Genomic DNA, 27,044 nt, shown 5'->3' on the forward strand with positions numbered 1-27,044 from the left:
GCGTCTATGCCGCGCCGTGATTGGCCGGAAGAGGGGGTGGGCGTGGCGACCAGCAGAACCACCTGATGATATGAACTGCCGAGTGGTGGGCGTGGCGTGTGGCAGCAAGGTAGGGTGAGCGGTCACCTAGAGAGGCCATATGTTGTATCATAACTTGTAAGTTATATTTAGAGGGTTTTTTTTATAACAACTCCCAGCACACCTCTGTGATTGCTACACCTCTGTGAGACTATTGCTATAGGTCAGTGTTCTCCAACCTGTGCAATACTACAACTCCCAGCATGCCCTGACACACCTCTGTGATAGAGACTATTGCTATAGGTCAGTGTTCTCCAACCTGTGCAATACTACAACTCCCAGCATGCCCTGACACACCTCTGTGATAGAGACTATTGCTATAGGTCAGTGTTCTCCAACCTGTGCAATACTACAACTCCCAGCATGCCCTGACACACCTCTGTGATAGAGACTATTGCTATAGGTCAGTGTTCTCCAACCTGTGCAATACTACAACTCCCAGCATGCCCTGACAACCCTCTGTGATAGAGACTATTGCTATAGGTCAGTGTTCTCCAACCTGTGCAATACTACAACTCCCAGCATGCCCTGACAACCCTCTGGAGAGCAGTAAGTTGGACACTATCTCTTTACACTAGTGTTCCCCAGTCTCTATCTCTCCAGCTGTTGCAAAACTACAACTCCCATCATGCCTGCACAGCCAAAGCTAAAGCACCCCCACCACTAGCTAGAGACTAAAGCTTTGGCTGTCCAGGCATGATGGGAGTTGTAGTTTTGCGACAGCTGGAGAGCCAAGGTCCCCTACCCCTGCCCTATACCATGCAGTTTTCCATTGTGACTTTAGTTAACTCTTTGTGAGCCATATACATAAGCAGCAAAGGTCCCAGCACTTACTGCTGCGTCTCACTGCTCGTACAGTAAAGAATCAGTGTCTGTGCTGGTCCTCTAGACTAAAGGCCCTATTCCACGGGTCGTTTAGAGGAGCAATATCGTTCGTATTCGGCCGATAACGGCCGCTACGAACGATATTCGTCCCGTGGAATAGAGTGCAACGATCATCGTTCATGTCGGCTGATCGTTGCAGTCGCTTGTTTTTCAACGTGTTGAAAAACAAGCGACTGATATAGCAGCGATCTGCTGCCGTCGCTCCGTTGAATAGGACCGTCGGCAGCAGATGCTGCTATATCCTATGGGCTGCCCGGACGATCAGCGATCCCCCGGGCAGCCCCCCCAGCAGCGAGCGGGGAACGAGGAGCTAATAGCACTCGTTTGCTCCTCCAAACGACTCGTGGAATAGGGGCATAAGGGCACTATTCCACGGGACGATTATCGTTCGAATTATCGTTACATCGTTCGGATCTAAACGATAATCGTTTGGTTGAATAGCAGTTAACGATTAAACGACGAACGAGAAATCGTTGATCGTTTAATAAGACCTGGACCTATTTTTATCGTTGCTCATTCGCAAATCGTTCGCATTAAATAAGACGTCGTTCGCAGTAGCGACGAACGCAATAGCGACAAAAAGACGACCGCAAGAACAATCGTAAGTAACGATTATCGTTCCATGTAAAAGGGTGAACGATTTCAGGCCGTTCGTAATAGCGGTCGTTTGAAATCGCATATCGTTAACGATTATGCGAACGATAATCGTCCCGTGGAATAGGGCACTTAGAGGATGCCCCGTTGTCATGGTTACAGACCTAGGAGTAAAAAGATCACTACAAGCCGGAGCGGGAACCAGGTGAAGGGGGTTAACGGGGCGGGCTGCTGACATACAGTGGGATATCCATGGCTTGTCTGCCCATAGGGTGTACTGGGCAGGGATCCGCAGCAGATCTCGCTGCAAATTCGCAGCGAGAAATCCACTGCGGATCCGTTACTTGTGGAGGCACCCTAACTGACATTTTCTGTTGGAGTCTGGAAGCCCCCAGCCGATAATGTGGTGCTGATAGGGGTATTAAAGCTGTAGTTCACCCAAGTGCCAGAGATTTGTCATTTACTTCAATAAAAAAAAAAATCTCCAGTCTTATCAGCTGCTGTACGTCCTGCAGGAAGTGCTGTATTCTTTCCAGTCTGACACAGTGCTCTCTGCTGCCACCTCTGTCCATGTCAGGAACTGTCCAGAGCAGCAGCAAATCCCCATAGAAAACCTCTCCTGCTCTCCAGATTGGGAAGAATTCATCACTTTCCACAGGACATATAGCAGCTGATAAGTACTGGAAGACTGGAGATTTTTTAATAGAAGTAAATTAGAAATCTTTGGCACTTTCCGGCACCAGTTGATTGAAAAGAAAAACATTTTTGTTGAACAACCCCTTAAACAGTGACTTGTCGTCGTTTTGTGCATCTCATTGTTCTTCCCTTCGTGTTTCCAGGTGCGCAGCCCCACAGTGCAGACAGGTTTTTGTCATCTTTGACCATTCCTCAGCAGTATCTATTACCTTATTGTAATGTCTTCACATGCTGAGTCCATCGTGGTTCTCCGCAGGGGCCACAATTAGCAGCTGAGTGATAGGTGTGGCCCCCCGGCTCCCGGTATCTCTTACCTGACCTGAACTTGTTTCATTCCTATTAAATTAACTCTAATTAAATAATCCTATTGTTATGATTGTCCCTTTGTCCTGCACTGACAGGGTTAAGTCCATTTGCAGAGGGATTCTTGCATTTTAATTGCAATAAACAACTTTTGTTTATAAAGATAGGAGACAAAAGGAGACCCCCACCCCCCCACCACCACGGAGTATGGGGGGCTGCCAAAGGGACAATCAGTATGCTAAGCGGCCTCATTGTCTGCGGAGTGAGGACATTAGGGAGCAGACATGTTGTCTCCTGCTGCTCAGATATAATACATACAGCAGGCTGATCAGATATAATACATACAGCAAGTGATCAGATATAATACATACAGCAGGCTGATCAGATATAATACATACAGCAAGTGATCAGATATAATACATACAGCAGGCTGATCAGATATAATACATACAGCAAGTGATCAGATATAATACATACAGCAGGCTGATCAGATATAATACATACAGCAAGTGATCAGATATAATACATACAGCAGGCTGATCAGATATAATACATACAGCAAGTGATCAGATATATTACATACAGCAGGCTGATCAGATATAATACATACAGCAGGCTGATCAGATATAATACATACAGCAGGCTGATCAGATATAATACATACAGCAGGCTGATCAGATATAATACATACAGCAGGCTGATCAGATATAATACATACAGCAGGCTGATCAGATATAATACATACAGCAGGCTGATCAGATATAATACATACAGCAGGCTGATCAGATATAATACATACAGCAGGCTGATCAGATATATTACATACAGCAGGGTGATCAGATATAATACATACAGCAGGCTGATCAGATATATTACATACAGCAGGCTGATCAGATATAATACATACAGCAGGCTGATCAGATATATTACATACAGCAGGCTGATCAGATATAATACATACAGCTGGGTGATCAGATATAATACAGCTGGGTGATCAGATATAATACATACAGCAGGCTGATCAGATATAATACATACAGCAGGCTGATCAGATATATTACATACAGCAGGCTGATCAGATATAATACATACAGCAGGCTGATCAGATATATTACATACAGCAGGCTGATCAGATATAATACATACAGCTGGGTGATCAGATATAATACATACAGCAGGCTGATCAGATATATTACATACAGCAGGCTGATCAGATATAATACATACAGCAGGCTGATCAGATATAATACAGCTGGGTGATCAGATATAATACATACAGCAAGTGATCAGATATAATACATACAGCAGGCTGATCAGATATAATACATACAGCAGGTGATCAGATATAATACATACAGCAGGTGATCAGATATAATACATACAGCAGGCTGATCAGATATAATACATACAGCAAGTGATCAGATATAATACATACAGCAGGTGATCAGATATAATACATACAGCAGGCTGATCAGATATAATACATACAGCAAGTGATCAGATATAATACATACAGCAGGTGATCAGATATAATACATACACATACCTCCCAACTGTCCCGGATTCCGCGGGACAGTCCCGTTTTCGGGGGGCTGTCCCGTGGTCCCGGAACGGCACCCAGTGTCCCGCATTATATGTGGCCCCACCGAAAAAAAAAACCAATAAACCAGTAACTCACCTGTCCGCCGGTCCCAGCAGCTCCTCTCCCGGCAGAGCGCGCACTCCCGTCATCCTCCGGAGCGGGCAGCGAGGTATACAGACACTGACTGTGCCGGAAGTGCATCGGCGGACAGGTGAGTTACTGGTTTATTGCTTTTTTCGGTGGGGCCACACAAATGGGAGGATTGGCTACTATGTGGGGCGCTATATGGGGGATTGGATACTATGTGGGGCGCTATATGGGGGATTGGATACTATGTGGGGCACTATATGGGAGCATTGGCTACTATGTGGGGCACTATATGGGGGCATTGGCTACTATGTGGGGCACTATATGGGGGATTGGATACTATGTGGGGTACTATATGGGGGCATTGGCTACTATGTGGGGCACTATATGGGGGCATTGGCTACTATGTGGGGCACTATATGGAGGCATTAGCTACTATGTGGGGCATATTTGGGGGCATTGGCTACTATGTGGGGCACTATATGGGGGGATTGGCTACTATGTGGTTACAGCGTTACCAAATTTATAGTTTTTTCTTAGTTTTTTTTTTTTTACCAAACCAAAGTGTATGTGGCCTTAGGATCGCCCTGTTAATGGGCAAAGGAAAGGGGGTCATGGTTTCCACATATGTGCCTTAAAGGGATTATCCAGAGCTACATAAAGCACAACTACTTTCTTGCAAAAACAGCCACCCCTGTCCTTAAGTTGTGTGCATCCATTCACTTCAATGGAATTAAGCTGCAGAACCCCACCCCAACTGAGCACAGGAGAGGCGCTGTTTCTAGAAAAGGGCAGCCATGTTTTCCTAAGCCTGAATAACCTCTTTAAAGTGTTCCTGTCATTAACAAAATCTTCTGTTGGACAGACATGAGTGGGCAGCCTCCTAACTCTCTTCTGCCAGATGATGGAGGGAAGAGATGGGTCGGATAGGTTGAATTTGCACTGCCAAGTCTTTTGTTCCCTGTGGGGGGACTCCTCTGCTCTGGCAGCGGCTTACACCTCAGCCAATCAAAACAAATAAACACTCGGCTGAAATGAGTGTGCATGCTGCATGGAGGGATCAGGAGAGATACAGCTGCCTTATATATACAACTATTGTATGTATGTGACCAATCAGTAAAATGCATATGGCGGCATCTGGCCATCTTGCGTGATGATCTTTCCATTCAGACCTATAGTGAATAAAGCCATCATCTATATAGCGGCCCTGTCATTGTTGTTGTGTCCATCATCTATATAGCGGCCCTGTCATTGTAGTTGTGCCCATCATCCATATAGGTGCCAAGTCATTGTTGTGTCCATCATCTATATAGCGGCCCTGTCATTGTTGTTGTGTCCATCATCCATATAGCGGCCCTGTCATTGTTGTGTCCTTCATCTATATAGCGGCCCTTTCATTGTTGTTGTGTCCATCATCCATATAGCGGCCCTGTCATTGTTGTGCTCATCATTTATATAGCGGCCCTGTCATTGTTGTGCTCATCATTTATATAGCGGCCCTGTCATTGTTGTTATGTCCATCATCTATATAGCGGCCCTGTCATTGTTGTTGTGTCCATCATCCATATAGCGGCCCTGTCATTGTTGTGTCCTTCATCTATATAGCGGCCCTGTCATTGTTGTTATGTCCAACATCTATATAGCGGCCCTTTCATTGTTGTTGTGTCCATCATCCATATAGGTGCCAAGTCATTGTTGTGTCCATCATCTATATAGCGGCCCTGTCATTGTTGTGTCCATCATCTATATAGCGGCCCTGTCATTGTTGTTATGTCCAACATCTATATAGCGGCCCTGTCATTATTGTTGAGTCCATCAGCCATATAGCGGCCCTGTCATTGTTGTGCTCATCATTTATATAGCGGCCCTGTCATTGTTGTGCTCATCATTTATATAGCGGCCCTGTCATTGTTGTTGTGTCCATCATTCATATAGCGGCCCTGTCATTGTTGTTGTGTCCATCATCCATATAGCAGCCCTGTCATTGTTGTGTCCTTCATCTGTATAGCGGCCCTGTCATTGTTGTTGTGTCCATCATCCATATAGCGGCCCTGTCATTGTTGTTGTGTCCATCATCTATATAGCGGCCCTGTCATTGTTGTTGTGTCCATCATCTGTATAGCGGCCCTGTCGTTGTTGTGTCCATCATCTATATCGGCCCTGTCATTGTTGTTATGTCCAACATCTATATAGCGGCCCTGTCATTATTGTTGAGTCCATCAGCCATATAGCGGCCCTGTCATTGTTGTGCTCATCATTTATATAGCGGCCCTGTCATTGTTGTTGTGTCCATCATTCATATAGCGGCCCTGTTATTGTTGTGTCCATCATTTATATAGCGGCCCTGTCATTGTTGTTGTGTCCATCATCCATATAGCAGCCCTGTCATTGTTGTGTCCTTCATCTGTATAGCGGCCCTGTCATTGTTGTTATGTCTATCATCCATATAGCGGCCCTGTCATTGTTGTTGTGTCCATCATCTATATAGCGGCCCTGTCATTGTTGTTGTGTCCATCATCCATATAGCGGCCCTGTCATTGTTGTTGTGTCCATCATCCATATAGCGGCCCTGTCATTGTTGTGTCCATCATTTATATAGCAGCCCTGTCATTGTTGTGTCCATCATCCATATAGCGGCCCTGTCATTGTTGTGTCCATCATCTATATAGCGGCCCTGTCATTCTGTCATTGTTGTGTCCATCATCTATATAGCGGCCCTGTCGTTGTTGTGTCCATCATCTATATAGCGGCCCTGTCGTTGTTGTGTCCATCATCTGTATAGCGGCCCTGTCATTGTTGTTATGTCTATCATCCATATAGCGGCCCTGTCGTTGTTGTGTCCATCATCTGTATAGCGGCCCTGCCATTCTGTCATTGTTGTGTCCGGCTGAGGACACTGGGGTCTTTATCTCGCTCATTGTAATTTCTTGTCCTTTATTGTTAACTACTTTAGGTCCTGAAAGGCTCCCTGCAGGGTGTGTAAAGGAACTCGATGCCAAGATGTCTGGCCCACCGATCGGGGGTGGGAGCCCCCTGCTATGATCAAAGGATCCTATGTAGATGGACCAGACCATGAAACAGCGCTGGGGACAGAAAAAGTGGCTTTAAAAGAAAAAAAAGAACTTTGATATTCTGTATACCTCCCCCCCCCCCCCCCCAAAAAAAAAAAAAAAACTATCATCCAGGACATATGTAAGTATTTTCTGCTGTATATCCATGGCCACATCCATAGCCGCAGCCATGGACCAGATACTATGGACGGCACTATGGAGGGGCATCTGTACCTGTCCACAATTGCACGGATTATTATTCGTGAGAGGTGATTGTGGAACTATTACAGGTACATAAAATTACAGATGTGTAAGAGGGTCTATAAAATCGATGGGTACATGAAAGGGTAGAGAAAGGGGCCTTAGGGTCCTATGAGACGGAGTGATTTTTAACAATAAACGATCACAAACGGGATCCTTTATTGTTAACCTGAAATCGTTCACCATATTAGGCTGGATTCACACTGCGTTTTGCAATCGTTCTTTTTTTTTTTCCATCAGTTTCATCCAAAAAAACGATTGTGTGTGTGTTCACACACAGTATTTTCGCTTAGTCTTTTGCAACCAAAACCAGGAGGGGATTGAAAAAACAGAAAGGCTATGTTCACACTCTGCAGAAAGAGAGTGGATTTCATTTAGGGTACGTCAGTGGCGGATTAAATGTACCCTGGGCCCCGGGCTGTCCACCCAACCTGGGCCCCCCACACACACACACACAAGTCAATTCGCCCACATTATAATCCGCTACTGCGACCCCCCCCACACACAGACTGTCCCCAATAAACACTGCCTGCCTCCCCTCCCTGCTGGCCCCAATAAACATAATGTTTGGTCCCTTGCTGCTACCCCCAGTAAGCATTGCCCACCCCATCTCCACTGCCCCCAATAAACATATTGCCACCTCACCTGGTCCCCTGATGTTGCCCCCACCCCAAGGTCACAGCAGCACAGAGGATGTCAAGAGAGGAGGTTGCTGATCTTATAGGAGAGGTCACAGCAGCACAGAGGATGTCAGGAGAAGAGGGTGCTGATCTATAGGGGAGGTCACAGCAGCACAGAGGATGTCAGGAGAGGAGGGTGCTGATCTATAGGAGAGGTCCGAGCAGCACAGAGGATGTCAGGAGAGGAGGGTGCTGGTCTTATAGGGGAGGTCGCAGCGCCCAGCAGCACCGAGGATGTCAGGAGAGGAGGGTGCTGATCTATAGGGGAGGTCCCAGCAGCACAGAGGATGTCAGGAGAGGAGGGTGCTAATCCTATAGGAGATGGTCCCCCTTTATAGATGGTCTCCCTCTTTCCCCCTCTATAGATGGTCCCCCTTTTCCCCCTTTATACATGGTCCCCCTCTTTCCCCCTTTATACATGGTCCCCCTCTTTCCCCCTCTATAGATGGTCCCCCTCTTTCCCCCTCTATAGATGGTCCCCCTCTTTCCCCCCTTATAGATGGTCCCCCTCTTTCCCCCTCTATAGATGGTCCCCCTCTTTCCCCCCTTATAGATGGTCCCCCTCTTTCCCCCTCTATAGATGGTCCCCCTCTCCCCCCTCCCTTATAGATGGTCCCCCTCTTTCCCCTTTATAGATGGTCCCCCCTCCCTTTATAGATGGTCCCCCTCTCCCCCCTCCCTTTATAGATGGTCCCCCTCTTTCCCCTTTATAGATGGTCCCCCTCTCCCCCCTCCCTTTATACATGGTCCCCCTCTTTCCCCCTCTATAGATGGTCCCCCTCTTTCCCCCTCTATAGATGGTCCCCCTCTTTCCCCTTTATAGATGGTCACTCTCTCCCCCTCCCTTTATAGATGGTCCCCCTCTCTCCCCCCCCCCCCCCCCTTTATACATGGTCCCCCTCTTTCCCCTTTATAGATGGTCCCCCTCTCCCCCCTCCCTTTATAGATGGTCCCCCTCTCCCCCCTCCCTTTATAGATGGTCCCCCTCTTTCCCCCTCTATAGATGGTCCCCCTCTCCCCCCTCCCTTATAGATGGTCACTCTCTCCCCCTCCCTTTATAGATGGTCCCCCTCTCTCCCCCCCCCTTTATACATGGTCCCCCTCTTTCCCCTTTATAGATGGTCCCCCTCTCCCCCCTCCCTTTATAGATGGTCCCCCTCTCCCCCCCTCCCTTTATAGATGGTCCCCCTCTCCCCCCCTCCCTTATAGATGGTCCCCCTCTCCCCCCTCCCTTATAGATGGTCCCCCTCTCCCCCCCTCCCTTTATAGATGGTCCCCCTCTTTCCCCTTTATAGATGGCCCCCCTCTCCCCCCTCCCTTATAGATGGTCCCCCTCTCCCCCCTCCCTTATAGATGGTCCCCCTCTTTCCCCCCTTATAGATGGTCCCCCTCTTTCCCCCTCTATAGATGGTCCCCCTCTTTCCCCCCTTATAGATGGTCCCCCTCTTTCCCCCTCTATAGATGGTCCCCCTCTTTCCCCCTCTATAGATGGTCCCCCTCTCCCCCCTCCCTTATAGATGGTCCCCCTCTTTCCCCTTTATAGATGGTCCCCCTCTCCCCCCTCCCTTTATACATGGTCCCCCTCTTTCCCCCTCTATAGATGGTCCCCCTCTTTCCCCTTTATAGATGGTCACTCTCTCCCCCTCCCTTTATAGATGGTCCCCCTCTCTCCCCCCCCCCCCTTTATACATGGTCCCCCTCTTTCCCCTTTATAGATGGTCCCCCTCTCCCCCCTCCCTTTATAGATGGTCCCCCTCTTTCCCCCTCTATAGATGGTCCCCCTCTCCCCCCCTCCCTTATAGATGGTCACTCTCTCCCCCTCCCTTTATAGATGGTCCCCCTCTCTCCCCCCCCTTTATACATGGTCCCCCTCTTTCCTATTTATAGATGGTCCCCCTCTCCCCCCTCCCTTTATAGATGGTCCCCCTCTCCCCCCTCCCTTTATAGATGGTCCCCCTCTCCCCCCTCCCTTATAGATGGTCCCCCTCTCCCCCCCTCCCTTATAGATGGTCCCCCTCTCCCCCCTCCCTTATAGATGGTCCCCCTCTCCCCCCCTCCCTTTATAGATGGTCCCCCTCTCCCCCCTCCCTTTATAGATGGTCCCCCTCTTTCCCCTTTATAGATGGCCCCCCTCTCCCCCCTCCCTTATAGATGGTCCCCCTCTCCCCCCTCCCTTATAGATGGTCCCCCTCTTTCCCCTTTATAGATGGTCCCCCTCTCCCCCCTCCCCGTCAGTAAATAACACAAAAATAACAAAATACAACTCACCTACCCTCCGTTCCCCCGACGATCCTCTCTCCTTCTGCAGTCTCCGGCTGATGCGCGGCTTGCGGGGGTGTCCCGTCCTCTCCCCGGCAGCGCGCGCATCACACAGCTCCTAGTGCCGCATGGGCCCTGACTTCCGGTACGTGCGCTCCCAGTACCGGAAGTCAGGGCCCCAGACGGCACTAGGAGCTGTGTGATGCGCGCGCTGCCGGGGAGAGGACGGGACACCCCCGCAAGCCGCGCATCAGCCGGAGGCAGACGGAGACTCTTGTGACCGCAAGTGAAACAATGCTTGCGGTCACAAGAGCCTGCAGTGGCGGGGGGAAGGGGGCCTCCCGGGCGGCATTATAATGTGGGCGGCGTGGCATGGGCCCCCCCGGGCCCCCCCACATTATAATCCGCCACTGGGGTACGTTCACATGCACTGGATCCGCAGCGAATTTCTCGTGTATTCGCCGCGAGATCCGCTGTGGATCCCTGCCCAGTAAACTCTATGGGCAGACAAACTCGCAGCAGGATGCACATCCCTCTGCGAGTTTATCCGCAGCCCGCCCCCTTACCCCAGCCGCTGGAGCCTATACTTCACCTGGTCCCTGCTCCGGCTTGCTTCGGGGGTTCCCGATACGTCCCGCTCAGCCAATCAGTGCGCTGCCCCGCCACAATGCAGTGATTGGCTGAGCAGAACGTGAAGACACCGGGAGCCCTGAAGCAAGCCGGAGCGGTGACCAGGTGATGTATACGCTCCGGCGGCGGGGGGTTAACAAACCTGCATTTTCACAAAATGATAACCGTGTAAATTTGAACGATATAACGATAATTTGCACGATAATCCCTTGTAATAGGGCCCTTAGTTCAGCAAACGCTAATGGCAGCCATTACACTGCTTATTGTGTCAGTCATTACTGCATCACCTACATTGTATTCATGAATCAGGATGATCAGGCTGAACTGGTTCCACCCAGGTAGGAGGATATTAGGGTCTATGCTGCAGTATATGGATTAGAGGGGTAATCCAGGATTAGGAAAGAAATTGCTGCTTTCTCGAAGCTGCGCCCTTCAGTTTGTGTTTGGTATTGCAGCTCAGTTCCATGGAAGTACATAGAGCAGAGTTGCAATGCCACATGCAACCTGAGGACAGGGGTGGCGCTGTAGAAGAAAGCAGCTATATCTAATCCCGGATAAGGAGTGACATTTGTGGCTGCAAGCGATGTGCTCAATAGTTGTAACATCGGACGTTATATATGCTGATATGATTCATATTGATACAGGCAGGTGATACATTGACCTCGTATGAAATATTAACCCTGAGCAATAAAGTCTGTCCAGTAAAGGGTTAAATTCAGGTTATCACCTGGGAGTTGTCTCAAGGGGTCAACGACCGATCACTAGAGTGTTTGTGTGACACTAGGTTGCAGTCACATGTCAGCCGATCATCCTCTTTTACATGGGGAGATCTGCATGCAGGAGAAGAGCATGCCCACCATCATCCCTACCAGAGATCACATGACTTAAAGGGGTTATCCAGTGCTACAAAAACATGGCCACTTTCTTCCAGAGACAGCACCGCTCTTGTGTCTAGTGTGGGTGCAGGTTTTGTAACTCAGTCCTATTGAAGTGAATGGAGCTTAATTGCAAACCGCACCTGAACTGGAGACAAGAGTGGTGCTGTCTCTGTGAGAAAGTGGCCATGGCTTTGTAGCGCTGGAGAACCCCTTTAAAAGATCTATTGGCAAAAGTATAACATGAAGCACCAGGGTCCAATGCTTAGAGTAGACCCAGGCCCCAACCTATCATGTATTAGGTATCTTCCAACTGGACCGAGACGCCATTAGGCCCTGGCTGTGACTGCCTGTACCTGTACCTCCTATAGCTGGCCCCAGTCTATTAAAGGAGTTATCCAGCGAAAATCTTTTTCTTTCAAATCAACTGATATCAGAAAATTAAATAGATTTGTAATTTACTTCTATTAAAAAAATCGAAAGTCTCACTATATTAATTGGCTACTATATGTCACGCAGGAAGTCTTGTTTTATTTTCAGTCTGACACAGTGCTCTCTGCTGACCTCTCTGGCCGAGACAGGAACTGTCCAGAGCAGGAGAGCTTTTCTATGGGGATTCAAATAAAACTGAGACAGAGATGTCAGCAGAGAGCACTGTGTCAGACTGAAAATAAAACAACATTTCTTACAGGACATACAGCAGCTGATAAGTGGGGAAAGACTTGAGATCTTTTAATAGAAGTAAATTACAAATCTATATAACTTTCTGACACCAGTTGATTTAAAGGAAAAAGTTTTTTGCTTGACAACCCCTTTAATGACTTTGGACAACATCTTCAGTAGATTGTGTAAAGTGTATGGTCTCTCCTGTCATAAGGCATCTAAGGCCTCATACACATTGAATAAAAGTTGTCCAGACCCATCGATTTCAGCAAATTAATTGAGTCTCTAATGTCTGTGGAGGCTTCTTGACTCTCCCCAACAGATGATTTCAGCGTAAAGAAGAATCAAGCATATTGGGTGTCAGTTACTGATCCCTTTGTCCTCAGAGAGACAAGCAGCCTCTAAATCAGAGGTAGGGAACCTTGGCTTTCTAGCTGTTGCAAAACTACAACTCCCATCATGCCTGGACAGCCAAAGCTAAAGCTTTGGCTGTCCAGGCATGATGGGAGTTGTAGTTTTGCAACAGCTGGAGAGACAAGATAGCCCATCCCTGGTCTAAAGGAATCAGACAGTGGCCTCCATTCAGAACGTATGGAGGCCTGGCCGAGCGATGTTCAGGTGTATGGAGCTGTCATGGCCGACAGCTATCACATGTGTATGGGAACCATGCCCGGCTCCTGTCCCCCAGGCCAGCCATACATATATCATTGCAATCGCTTATATAACAATCCCATCATGTTTTAATAACAGGATTAGTATAATGGACTCCACCTGTTATAATTTTTTTTTCACTGTTGATCAAAGGTCTCTGGGTGACTCTTCAGGACGGGCTCAGGAGGAATATGGACGTTTATCTTGTGTTTTCAGACATCGCTGTGAACGTCCTCACTGGCCTGGGCAAAGGTTCATGGATTTTGTGGATAAGACCTTCACTGCGTGTACGGCCTACAGTCCCCGTGTGACGATACTGACTGGTTGGCAATGAGTTGTATCAGAGGGGAGGACTCTCTGTCCAGTCCACAGCTCTCCCCACAGGCTGCCACCGCCGGTCTCTCTCCAGGATTCCATATCTTACAGGTTATTTCGGGTGAGTAGAGGTCGGGTCCTGGAGGGGCTGAAGTAAGAGGCGACACTTAGCTTGTATCCAATCTAAATGTTTTATAGCCACCTCCAGAGCTGCAGTCAAAATTCTGCTCCTTCTTCCCTGATGCAGCTCACGCTGCAGTGCTTTACCCCCAAAGGCTTCTACCTGCCCGCTCATCATCCACTTACATCATAATGTGCCAAGGTGCATTTTGGGAGTTGTAGTGTTTACAATCACTTCCCACAATACACTGCCTTTTTTTTTATTACAGTGCATCATAGGAGCCCATGTAGCAGCTGAATCTTGAATGCAGCTCTGGATGTGAAACTTAAAGTGGAACTATCAGCAGGTCAGATGAATCTTACCTGCTGATATGTCTCTATTGTACAGGAGACGCCGAGGAGGAAGCTATGTCTCTTACCTTCCTCTTTGGTGCTGTTTCGGCGCAGTTAGTAGTTTACTCCATGGTCTGGTAAGACGGTTATGGTAGTTTTACACGGAGCGATAATTCGCCCGATCGCACGATTAACGATTTTGAATGAACGATGTTTTTTTTATAACGATCAGCGTTTAGATGGAACGATACATCGTAAGGAAAAATCGTTTTGCGATCGCTTAAGCCTATCTCACACATAGGTGAAATCGTTGAAAGAATGTTTACACGGAACGATCTGCAAATTTTTTGCGAACAATCAACAACGATTTGAGAACATGTTGAAAGATCAAAATGAACGATTTCTCGCTCATCGCTTGATCGTTCGCAGCGTTTACACGGAACAATTATCGCTCAAATGCGATTGTGCAAAAACGAACGATAATCGTTCCGTGTAAAAGGACCAAAAGGAGCACTGCCCCACCCGCATAACGCCAATCTGTCCTGTCCTGATTTGTGCTATGGGGGCGGGGCAGTGCTCCTAACAGGTGCCCCAAGGTTCCTAACGGTCTTAGGCTGGGTTCACACTACGTTTTTGCAATCCATTTTTTGGAAAAAACTGATGAAAAACGGATGGAAAAAACGGATGTATGTGTGTGCATCCATTTGATCCGTTTTTCCATTGAATTCCATTATAAAAATAACAGATCCAAACTGATTCGTTATTTTTTAACGGACACAAAAATAAGGTCAACTACGTTTTTGTGTACGTTAAAAAAAAAACGGATCCGTTTTTTTTTAAATAATGAAATTCAATGGAAAAATGGATCAAAACGGATGCACACACATACATCCGTTTTTTCCATCCGTTATTTGCAAAAAACGGATGAAAAAACGGATTGCAAAAATGTAGTGTGAACCCAGCCTTACCAGGCTGTGGAGCAAATTGCTAAATTTGGACGGTAAGACACATACCCTCATCCTCTGCGTCTCCTGCGCAGTAGGGACATATCAGCAGGTTAGATTTGTCCAACCTGCTGATAGTGCCCCTTTAAGAACCGGACAAAATAAGTTAGTATATTGTAAAGCTATGATTCCTGTTTTTCAGTGCATAACCTTTACTAATGGAGAACATCCTTTATGACAGCGTTACCCAACCTGTGCAAAACTACAACTCCCAATATGCCAACTGCTGTCGAATTGCGGTTTTGCAACAGCTGGAGGGACGCAGGTTGAGGAACACTGCTTTATGGTAAAAAAAAAACAACTATCCCCTGCATAGGACAGGGTGAGGGGACATTGTCTCTTCAGCTGTTGCAGAACTACAACTCCCATCATGCCTGGACAGCCAAAGCTTTAGCTGGTACAGGAGATGCACTCACTTGGCATTCTGTAGTAACAGCTCTCTGCTTTATTTCCATGCTTATAGCCGAAATCAGGTTCAAAGGTCAATAGATGATAAGAAAAGATTGGGCACTTCCCCGAGAACTATGAACTTGATAAAGCGCCTGTAAAACAATAAATTTCCTGAAGTGTCATTGAGTTGCTCAGATACTTGCTCATACTCTACTATATATTACAATACTGGATGGCCGAACATTTCTTCTGCCAGCAGTTACTGAATGTTCATGTGTTCCCTATAGAGAGGGGTCAGTGACACCCCTCTCTGACGCCAACTTACCCCTCCCAGAACAAAAAGATAGGGCAGCAAAAATCCAACATGGCCGACCCTTCCCTCCGCTGACAGCATTTGTTGGTGGAGATATAAGTGGCCCCATATACCTTATCCTGTTGTCTGAACACACATGCAGCAGCGGGTTCATCCAATTTTGGTATCAGGTGTATGGGACCTTGACAGAATAAAGCTAGCCATACATGTTAGACTAAAGAAATCTGAATTTAAAGGGATATGTCAATGAAAGTTATACAGATTTGTAATTTCCTTCTATTTAAAAAAAAAATCTACAGTCTTCCAGTACTTATCGGCTGCTGTATGTCATGCAGGAAGTGGTTTATTCTTCCCAGTGTGACACACTCTGCTGCCACCTCTGTCCATGTCAGGAACTTTCCAGAGCAGGAGAGGTTTTCTATGGGGATTTGCTGCTGCTCTGGACAGTACCTGACATGGACAGAGGTGGCAGCAGAGAGCACTGTGTCAGACTAGAAAGAATACACCACTTCCTGCAGGACATACAGAAGCTGATAATTACTGGAAGAGTGGAGATTTTTAAATGGAAGTAAATTACAAATATATATAATTTTATGACACCAGTTGATTTGGAGTACCCCTTTAATTTAACCATCCCATAATGGAAGATGTCAGGGGAGAGGAGAGTCAAGCATGTTGGATTTGTCTCCATAAAAAACAGATGCTGAGCGGAGTGTAGATATGTATGGTGGGAATTGGAGAGGAACATCCTCTCTATCACTGTAGAAGATCAGTAACTCACTTTGACATTTATTGCATTAGGTGCTGCTGAAGTTCTGCCATCTCCATGGACTCCATAGATCTACATAGGGATCACCAACCCAGAGTGGTTATAATCGGCGCCGGCTTTGCAGGACTCGGTGCTGCTTCCACCCTGGTGAAACATGGAGTGAAGAACGTTGTCATCCTGGAAGCATTAGATCGGGCAGGCGGAAGAGTCTGGACACACAAACCTTTCGGAACTGCTGCTCTGGAGCTAGGTGCTACCTGGATCCACGGCCAGAAGGACAATCCACTCTACCAAATGGCCAAGGAGAAAGGTCTACTGGCAGAAGATGGGTTCAATATGGTGACTTGCCAACCAGTATCTGTAACCTCCCAGGACTATTTCTTTAATGAGCAAGGAAAGCTACTGCCCCCAACTCAGGTGGAACAGGTAACCTGCTTCTTTGGCCGATTGATGTCTCAAATCAACCAGCATGACTATAAACCAGAATGCGAGTCGTGGTCAGTCGGGGAGTATCTAGATAGTGAATTTGCCTCATCCAACCTTTCGAAGGCTGAGAGATTGGAAGGTGTCTATGAGTGGTGTAAGCGAGCCGAGTGCGTGGACGAGGCCTGTAACTCCATGTATGAGTTCTCCTTGAGTCAGCTTGGCTTCTACACGGCTCTTGAGGGGCCCTTCTTCAACTCCTTGGGTAGCAAAGGTTACCAAGCCCTACTAGACATTTTATTAGACCAGCTGCCATCTAATACTCTTCGTTGCCGTAAACCGGTTCGGTGCGTCCAATGGGAAGGATCCTCATCAACCATTTTGAAGGTATCAAAACATCCAATCAACGTGGTCTGTGAAGATGGTGAGCCGTTTCCAGCAGATCACGTCATTGTCACCGTGTCTCTCGGATGCTTGAAGGAGCGGGCGTCTACTTTATTTGACCCTCCACTCCCAAAGGGAAAGATGGAGGCCATCCAGCGACTGGGATTTGGTACAGTGGCCAAAATCTTCTTGGAGTTCTCTAAACCCTTTTGGCCGGATGACTGTGCTGGTATACAGCTGGTGTGGGAGCAAGGCCCTGAGAGCCCCGAGGGTTATGATGATGCCTGCAAAAAAAAAACCTGGCGCTCAGAGTGGTTCAAGAAGATTGGAGGGTTTGACTGTGTTCCCATGCATAGAAGCACCCTGTGTGGTTGGATCACCGGATTGGCTGCGGAACATATGGAGACTCTTCCTGAAAGTGAAGTGGGGGAAGTATGTGTCAGGTGAGAAACCCGTTCTATCTAAAAACTTTTTTGGCATAAAAACAAAAGAACAAGATTCTACTACTAAGTACATTTAAAGGGATCGTTCACCCAAAAAAAAAAATCTTTCAAATCAACTGGTGCCAGAAAATGCCAAAGATTACTTCTATTAAAAACCTTCAGTCTTTCAGTACTTATCAGCTGCTGTATGTCTTGCAGGAAGTGGTGTATTCTCTCCAGTCTGACACAGTGCTCTCTGCTGCCACCTCTGTCCATGTCAGGAACTGTCCAGAACAGCAGCAAATCCCCATAGAAAACCTCTCCTGCTCTGGACAGTTCCTGACATGGACAGAGGTGGCAGCAGAGAGCACTGTGTCAGACTGGAGAGAATACACCACTTCCTGTGGGACATGCAGCAGCTGATAAGTACTGGAAGACAGGAGATTTTTAAATTGAAGTAATTTACATTCTGTTTAACTTTCTGGCACCAGTTGATTAAAAACATTGTATAGAGTACCCCTTTAACTATAAACATCACATAGCTGTTAGCCTTTCTCAGCCAACAGCTCTCCAAATCTCCTTTGCTGAGCATATATGTCTTCTAAATGTGGCATGAGAGAACAGAGGATCTGTCCCTGAGGATATCTGACCTGCCTGATCCTTCTCCTCCCAACACCTGCCGTCATGGACAGTCAAGAGACCCCCATACATATAGATCTGTAGCTATAGAGACTTCTAGAACACTGATCTAGTGGAGTCCCCAATTCATTGCTCTCCAGAAGAACTGATTAGTTATAAGTTATATCACTATATGGGAAAGCTTGGTAACCTGGTATGGGTTCTGCAGCAGTGGACACCCAGCTCTCCTATACAATAATGAATGGAAAGTGGCGCCATCTCCAGTGCAATGGATGTAATTACTTGACACCAATGTAACATATAGACTTTTTTTTTTTTTTTTTTTTTTTGAAGAGACTGATTGTGAGAATCCCTGGTTTAGAGAACGGCCCCTGAGCAGAGTATAACCCTCAGGTGTCAAACTGGCAGCCCTCCAGCTATTGCACAACTATAATTCCCATCGGGCCTGGACAGCTACAGCAAAAGCTTTGGATGTCCAGGTATGCGAATTGAAGTTTTGCATCAGCTTAAAGGAGAAGTCCGGCCTCAGGATTTTATTTTTTTAAATGCAGGATGGGGGGGGCTGGGGTAAATAACAAATGGTACTAACTCACCTCATCCTGTGCCTCCAGTGCTGGATCACCCCCCCTCCGGGACCCCAGCCAGGCTCTGGGATCTCCACCAGAGTCAACGTCATGACCTGGCTGATGGTTAGGACGCCGCCCCAGTCACTGATTGGCTGAGTGGCCTGTCCATCAGCTGGGACAGATATTTTGTGACATCATCACAACTGAGGGGGAAATGCCTTTGAGCAGGGGTCTCAGGGCCGGTCAGATGGCGCATCGCAGGCACAGAGAGAGGTAAGTAATGTTTCATTGTTATGCTCTCCCCTGCCGCCTGTCACATCCTTGCCAGCGCTGGACGTCTCCTTTAACACCCCCTCCCTCTAAGATATCCATATACTGTGTACTAAATAGAACCTATGGAAACGAGTTGTCTTCATGAGACAAACCCAATAAATCAACACCAAGGGCCCTATTACACGGGGCAATAATCGGCCAATTATCGTTCAATGTAATAGAGACAACGATCAGCCAATGGGACAATCATGCGCTGATCATTTCCTTACGTCCAGACTTAAAATCAGCTAGCATTGGGCGCGCACCGCTACGTGTAATAGGTACGTTTAACAGCGATGCATGACCAATGGCTAACAAGTGAATAAACTGTTCATACATTACCTCCCCATGCTCCTGGTCACTGGCCGCGGCAGTCCCAACCAGTGATTGGCTGAGCGGCCTGTCAGCTCAGAGAAACTGCTGCGCCGCATCCATCGGCCCGTCTAATAGGATCTAACACAGTAAGTAAAAAATGTATCCCTGTATACTTGACAGTTTTTGGCATAAAAGCCACCAAAAATTACCAGAAATCATCCCAGAAAATCTTCACTTTAGTCCTCCATTGAGGAACACTCCAGTCATCCACCATGGGAATACAGTAGAATTTAGATTTGTTCTCCTTTAAGAGTTCTCCTCCTCACTTAGAAGTATTGCTCAGCTCTTCCCGGACTCCTGGATGGGTTCCTGTATCCACCTTATTTGTCTGGCCTGTCTCTCAGGCACTTAGCTGGAAGCCGCAGGTTTTATCATGTATCCAAAGCTTTTCCTCGGAGCGGCTATTATAAATGTCTCCAGCTGCTATCTGGGGAACGCGGAGTGAGGGGAACGCCGCGATGAGACTATTAATAGCCCCACTTCTTTTGTATTAGCCACCGCTCTGCAGTAAGTAATTCACAGAGTTTCCATCTTAGAGCTCGCTGAATCATCCAGGTTCTTGCTGTAATACATTTACACGTACATTACATTCAGCAATTATATATTATATATTTATTTAACTTTGCATAATTCATTTTTTTTCTTCGTAGACTGTTAAAGAAGTTTACAGGTTGGTCAGTGACAGAATTGTGTGGGGTACTGCGCTCCACGTGGTATAGTAACCCCTATATACGAGGGTCTTACACCAATGTGCCTGTAGGCGTTGATGCTGTGAAGGAACAAATGGCCCTGGCAGAACCATTGCCATCCACGTATCAGAGAAAAACCCAACGGGTATGTTATTATAGTAATACATAGCACCAACCAAATAACGCTACTCCCTATGTACAAAAATATATTTACTATAACACTACCCCCTATGTACAAGAATATATTTACTATAATACTGCTCCTATATACAGGAATATAACTACTATAATACTGCTCCTATATACAAGAATATACCTACTATAATACTGCTCCTATATACAGGAATATAACTACTATAATACTGCACCTATATACAGGAATATAACTACTATAATACTGCTTCCTATATACAAGAATATAACTACTATAATACTGCCCCCTATATACAGGAATATAACTACTATAATACTGCCCCCTATATACAAGAATATAACTATTATAATACTGCCCCCTATATACAAGAATATAACTACTATAATACTGCTCCTATATACAGGAATATAACTACTATAATACTGCCCCCTATATACAAGAATACAACTACTATAATACTGCTCCTATATACAGGAATATAACTACTATAATACTGCTCCTATATACAGGAATATAACTACTATAATACTGCTCCTATATACAGGAATATAACTACTATAATTCTGCTCCTATATACAGGAATATACCTACTATAATACTGCTCCCTATATACAAGAATATAACTACTATAATACTGCTCCTATATACAGGAATATAACTACTATAATACTGCCTCCTATATACAGGAATATAACTACTATAATACTGCCCCCTATATACAGGAATATAACTACTATAATACTGCTCCTATATACAAGAATATAACTACTATAATACTGCTCCCTATATACAGGAATATAACTACTATAATACTGCCCCCTATATACAGGAATATAACTACTATAATACTGCTCCTATATACAAGAATATAACTACTATAATACTGCTCCTATATACAAGAATATAACTACTATAATACTGCTCCTATATACCAGAATATAACTACTATAATACTGCTCCTATATATAAGAATATAACTACTATAATACTGTTCCTATATACAGCAATATAACTACTATAATACTGCTCCTATATACAAGAATATAACTACTATAATACTGCTCCTATATACAGGAATATAACTACTATAATACTGCTCCTATATACAGGAATATAACTACTATAATACTGCCTCCTATATACAGGAATATAACTACTATAATACTGCTCCTATATACAGGAATATAACTACTATAATACTGCCCCCTATATACAGGGATATAACTGCTCCTATATACAGGAATATAACTACTATACTACTGCTCCTATGTATAGAAAGTTAGACAAATGTATTATTTGCTTTTATCATATGTAGTTGCTGTCAGTGAATAGAAACCATTTTCCACTTCCCTGGTTGCTCAGATCATTATGGTTACTGGCACTTTCCCTCTCTGTAAACCATGCCCCTCCGTCTGTAACACATGCCCGGACAGTGTTCTCCTCTCTGGAGTTACACAGTGAAGGTTCCCAGACAACGACAGTGAACAGAAATCTTGAAATATTGAGATATTGATGCCTAAAGTAAAATATAAGATTGTTTTTTTTTATTATACAGTAAAAAAAAGTATATCCCTTAGAGTAGAGAACGTCCTCTCAGGCCTCGGCTATGTATTATATACAGGCTCTTCTTTTGGCTATGTATTATATACGGGCTCTTCTTTTGGCTATGTATTATATACGGGCTCTTCTTTTGGCTATGTATTATATAAGGGCTCTTCTTTTGGCTATGTATTATATACAGGCTCTTCTTTTGGCTATGTATTATATACAGGCTCTTCTTTTGGCTATGTATTATATACGGGCTCTTCTTTTGGCTATGTATTATATACAGGCTCTTCTTTTGGCTATGTATTATATACAGGCTCTTCTTTTGGCTATGTATTGTATACAGGCTCTTCTTTTGGCTATGTATTATATACAGGCTCTTCTTTTGGCTATGTATTATATACAGGCTCTTCTTTTAGCTATGTATTATATACAGGCTCTTCTTTTGGCTATGTATTATATACGGGCTCTTCTTTTGGCTATGTATTATATACAGGCTCTTCTTTTGGCTATGTATTATATACGGGCTCTTCTTTTGGCTATGTATTATATACAGGCTCTTCTTTTAGCTATGTATTGTATACAGGCTCTTCTTTTGGCTATGTATTATATACAGGCTCTTCTTTTGGCTATGTATTGTATACAGGCTCTTCTTTTGGCTATGTATTATATACAGGCTCTTCTTTTGGCTATGTATTATATACAGGCTCTTCTTTTGGCTATGTATTATATACAGGCTCTTCTTTTGGCTATGTATTATATACGGGCTCTTCTTTTGGCTATGTATTATATACGGGCTCTTCTTTTGGCTATGTATTGTATACGGGCTCTTCTTTTGGCTATGTATTATATACAGGCTCTTCTTTTAGCTATGTATTGTATACAGGCTCTTCTTTTGGCTATGTATTATATACAGGCCCTTCTTTTGGCTATGTATTGTATACAGGCTCTTCTTTTGGCTATGTATTATATACAGGCCCTTCTTTTGGCTATGTATTATATACAGGCTCTTCTTTTGGCTATGTATTATATACAGGCCCTTCTTTTGGCTATGTATTATATACAGGCTCTTCTTTTGGCTATGTATTATATACAGGCCCTTCTTTTGGCTATGTATTATATACAGGCTCTTCTTTTGGCTATGTATTATATACAGGCTCTTCTTTTGGCTATGTATTATATACAGGCTCTTCTTTTGGCTATGTATTATATACAGGCTCTTCTTTTGGCTATGTATTGTCACTGATGCTGAGTGTTCATACTCACGAGTGTCTTTCCTTGCAGCCTTTGCAGGTGCTTTTTGCCGGAGAAGCTACGCACCCCAACTTCTACACCACTACACATGGCGCCTACATGAGCGGTGTACGCGAGGCAGAAAGGCTCATAAAACTGTACGAGCATAAAGCGAACCCACGCCTCTAATGCATCCATCAGCCGTCATGTCGTAATAAAACCAACCGTGGCCCCGGTGTGTCTGTGGCTATATGTGCCGCCAGTGACTTACACACTTATATATTATCTGAAGTACTTGTGTATATCATGTGTACTACCTCTGTCTAAATGGAAGCCTTTTATTGTTTAAAGGGGTGATCCAGTATTAGAGAAGCATAGTTGCTTTCTCTAAAAACAGCGCCACCTCTGTCTTCAGGTTGCATGTGGTATGGCAGCTCTGTTCCCTTCAATACAACTGAGCCGCAGTACCATACCCAACCTGAGGACAGGAGTAGTGCTGTTTCTGGAAGAAAGCAGACCTGTTTTTCTAATCCTCGATAACCCCTCTAACCTATAGCTCTTCAGTTGTCGCAATACTACAACTCCCAGCATGCTGTGGCTGTCCGGGCCCGCTGATAGGAGGCCACTGATTTCGATTGTGCTGTGCAGTGTCTATATTGATGTCTATATGACTTCTGTCTGGTAACTAAGTACAGTATAGCAAATAAACGAGAAGAGCGCCACCTAGAGGAGGGCACAGACTTATAAAGAATCTGCCATTGGGCCATTGCTGCTACTTACAGAAGGTGAGATGCCTATTGAAATATACTGTAGACTAAGGGCCCTGTTACACTAAAGGATTATTGCCAAAATTGGTCGATTACTGGACGATAATTGTTTGGTGTAATAGCACCTGTATGGCCTGCCGGTGGTCACTCCCAGTAATAGGAGCCAGCAACAGCAGACCACCACTCACTTCAATGGGCAGCCCGAACGGTGTAATCAGGCAGCCCCTCCCCTCCCCACTCGCCGTCTGTGTGTGCAATATTACAGACAATGAGTTGGGAACTAGGACAGGTCGGTGCTTAGTTTCTCCTGACAGATTTTTTTTTTTTTTATTAGTTTAGCTAGAGATCATGCTGCATTCATTCATGTGAATTCTGATAGCTCATCTACAATTGCACTAATCCTAATTGAATCGGCATCTCTCACTATGTGACTAATGGTGCGTTTACACAGACAGATTTATTTGACAGATCTTTGAAGCCAAAGCCAGGGATGGATTTGAAAAGAGGAGAAATCTCAGTCTTTCCTTTATGACCTGTTCCCTGTTTATAGTCTGTTTCTGGCTTTGGCTTCAAAGATCTGTCAGATAAATCTCTCTTTGTAAACGCACCATTAAATAATATGAAATTCAAACGTATATTATAATAGTGAATAAACATTGAGCCGGTGATTTTGACGTTTTTAGTGTTTTCATGTTTCTTTTGGTGCATAACAACCTAACTAAAAGTTTGTTTTATTGCAAGGGTACCTGAAAACATTATGGGCTCCTTTAGACATTTAAAGGTATAAATGCAAAGTGTTCCTACTATAATAAAGACTTAGAGAAAGAGGAGTACCTCCTCTTTCTCCCATTCTACCTGCTGGTACATTGGTGAGTAGTAACACCTTGTTCACACTTGTGTTGCTTGGCGGCTGCCGGCGGGGTGTTGGCACTTGCTTTGCGGCGTTATCGGTCGTTGACCGACACAGTGTTGTTTTCGTTTGTGTGCCAGAAGACCTGCACCTGGTACATAAGGCAATATGGTTTAATCAAACTGTATACCAACATGCTGGCGTTGGTTTTAAAATATAGCCGAGAGGCATTAGTTTCAGCCATGGGTGTAAGGTACAGCAGCTTCTTTTTCTCTAGGTCTGGTGCCTACAAGAATATAACTACTATAACACTGCTCCTATATACAGGAATATAACTACTATATAATACTGCTCCTATATACAAGAATATAACTACTATAATACTGCTCCTATATACAGGAATATAACTACTATAATACTGCTCCTATATACAGGAATATAACTACTATAATACTGCTCCTATATACAGGAATATAACTACTATAATACTGCTCCTATATACAGGAATATAACTACTATAATACTGCTCCTATATACAGGAATATAACTACTATAATACTGCTCCTATATACAGGAATATAACTACTATAATACTGCCCCTATATACAGGAATATAACTACTATAATACTGCTCCTATATACAAGAATATAACTACTATAATACTGCTCCTATATACAAGAATATTAGTTCTATAATACTGCTCCTATATACAAGAATATTAGTTCTATAATACTGCCCCCTATATACAAGAATATAACTACTATAATACTGCTCCTATATACAGGAATATAACTACTATAATACTGCTCCTATATACAGGAATATAACTACTATAATACTGCTCCTATATACAAGAATATAACTACTATAATACTGCTCCTATATACAAGAATATAACTACTATAATACTGCTCCTATATACAGGAATATAACTACTATAATACTGCTCCTATATACAGGAATATAACTACTATAATACTGCTCCTATATACAGGAATATAACTACTATAATACTGCTCCTATATACAGGAATATAACTACTATAATACTGCTCCTATATACAGGAATATAACTACTATAATACTGCTCCTATATACAGGAATATAACTACTATAATACTGCTCCTATATACAGGAATATAACTACTATAATACTGCCCCTATATACAGGAATATAACTACTATAATACTGCCCCCTATATACAGGAATATAACTACTATAATACTGCTCCTATATACAGGAATATAACTACTATAATACTGCCCCCTATATACAGGGATATAACTACTATAATCCTGCTCCTATATACAAGAATATAACTACTATAATACTGCTCATATATACAGGAATATAACTACTATAATACTGCTCCTATATACAAGAACATAACTACTAGGGTGTTCCTAGACTCATTGCCCACGTAAGCAGTGTCGGACTGGGGTACCTTGGCCCACCAGGGAAATTGATTCTTGGGGCCCACCCAACATAAAAAGACATAATCAGCGCCAAACCTTTCACGTTAGTACAGCGACTTTGCATAGAGCTGTGTATGTGAGCAGCAAATGCTAGTGCACTGCCAGTCACTTATACAATTGTTACTGATTTATGCAATTGTGGTAAAACTGCACCATTTATGTAGAAACTTTAATGAAATTCCAACAATATTGCTGTAAAAATGTAATGTGTGAACACAGCCTCAGAAGATGAAGGAAAAAATGACCATCTAGTCTGCTCCTCTATTACAATCTCCAGCAGAGGAGACCCATGACGGTTTATTCTAGCCTCACCACAAGCTGTTGGGCTGGAATAAGACTTTAAAGGACCATCATGAAAAGCACATCAGTGGTCATTAAAGCGTTAAAGGGGTACTCTGATAAAAAAAAAAATTAAAATCTGATGTCAGAAGTTACAGATTAGTAAATTACTTCTAATTAAAAATCTTCAGTCTTTCAGTACTTATCAGCTACTGTATGTCCTGCAGGAAGTGGTGTATTCTTATTAATCTGACACAGTGCTCTCTGCTGCCACCTCTGTCCGTGTCAGGAACTGTCCAGAGCAGCAGCAAATCCCCATAGAAAACCTCTGCTGCTCTGGACAGTTCCTGACATGGACAGAGGTGGCAGCAGAAAGCACTGTGCCAGACTGG

General features: G+C 44.6%; 1 protein-coding gene across 2 annotated transcripts; it reads left to right on the plus strand.

Annotated features, from left to right (window-relative positions):
- Window positions 1–25: 25 nt before the first annotated feature.
- On the plus strand, window positions 26–24,721 carry LOC138800701 (peroxisomal N(1)-acetyl-spermine/spermidine oxidase-like). 2 transcript variants are annotated; one of them, XM_069982584.1, is made up of 6 exons: window positions 26–109; window positions 7,179–7,417; window positions 13,448–13,730; window positions 16,571–17,788; window positions 20,310–20,493; window positions 23,332–24,721. In XM_069982584.1, the coding sequence occupies exons 4-6, from the start codon at window positions 16,596–16,598 to the stop codon at window positions 23,467–23,469; spliced, it is 1,515 nt and encodes a 504-aa protein (XP_069838685.1). In that variant the 5' UTR covers window positions 26–109; window positions 7,179–7,417; window positions 13,448–13,730; window positions 16,571–16,595; the 3' UTR covers window positions 23,470–24,721. The 2 variants fall into 2 exon arrangements, with proteins under 2 accessions (XP_069838685.1, XP_069838687.1); XM_069982586.1 differs by lacking the exon at window positions 26–109 and adding an exon at window positions 138–156.
- Window positions 24,722–27,044: the final 2,323 nt, after the last annotated feature.

Source organism: Dendropsophus ebraccatus, chromosome 9 (assembly GCF_027789765.1).
Source record: "Dendropsophus ebraccatus isolate aDenEbr1 chromosome 9, aDenEbr1.pat, whole genome shotgun sequence".
Classification (NCBI taxonomy): domain Eukaryota; kingdom Metazoa; phylum Chordata; class Amphibia; order Anura; family Hylidae; genus Dendropsophus; species Dendropsophus ebraccatus.

What these genes read in the sequence shown, in the direction of transcription:
- LOC138800701 (XM_069982584.1), top strand. Translation starts at nt 16,596, where the DNA reads ATGGACTCCATAGATCTACATAGGGATCACCAACCCAGAGTGGTTATA. An exon ending in GTGGGGGAAGTATGTGTCAG is followed by an intron (nt 17,789 to 20,309) that starts GTGAGAAACCCG and finishes TTTTCTTCGTAG; the next exon opens with ACTGTTAAAGAAGTTTACAG. An exon ending in ATCAGAGAAAAACCCAACGG is followed by an intron (nt 20,494 to 23,331) that starts GTATGTTATTAT and finishes CTTTCCTTGCAG; the next exon opens with CCTTTGCAGGTGCTTTTTGC.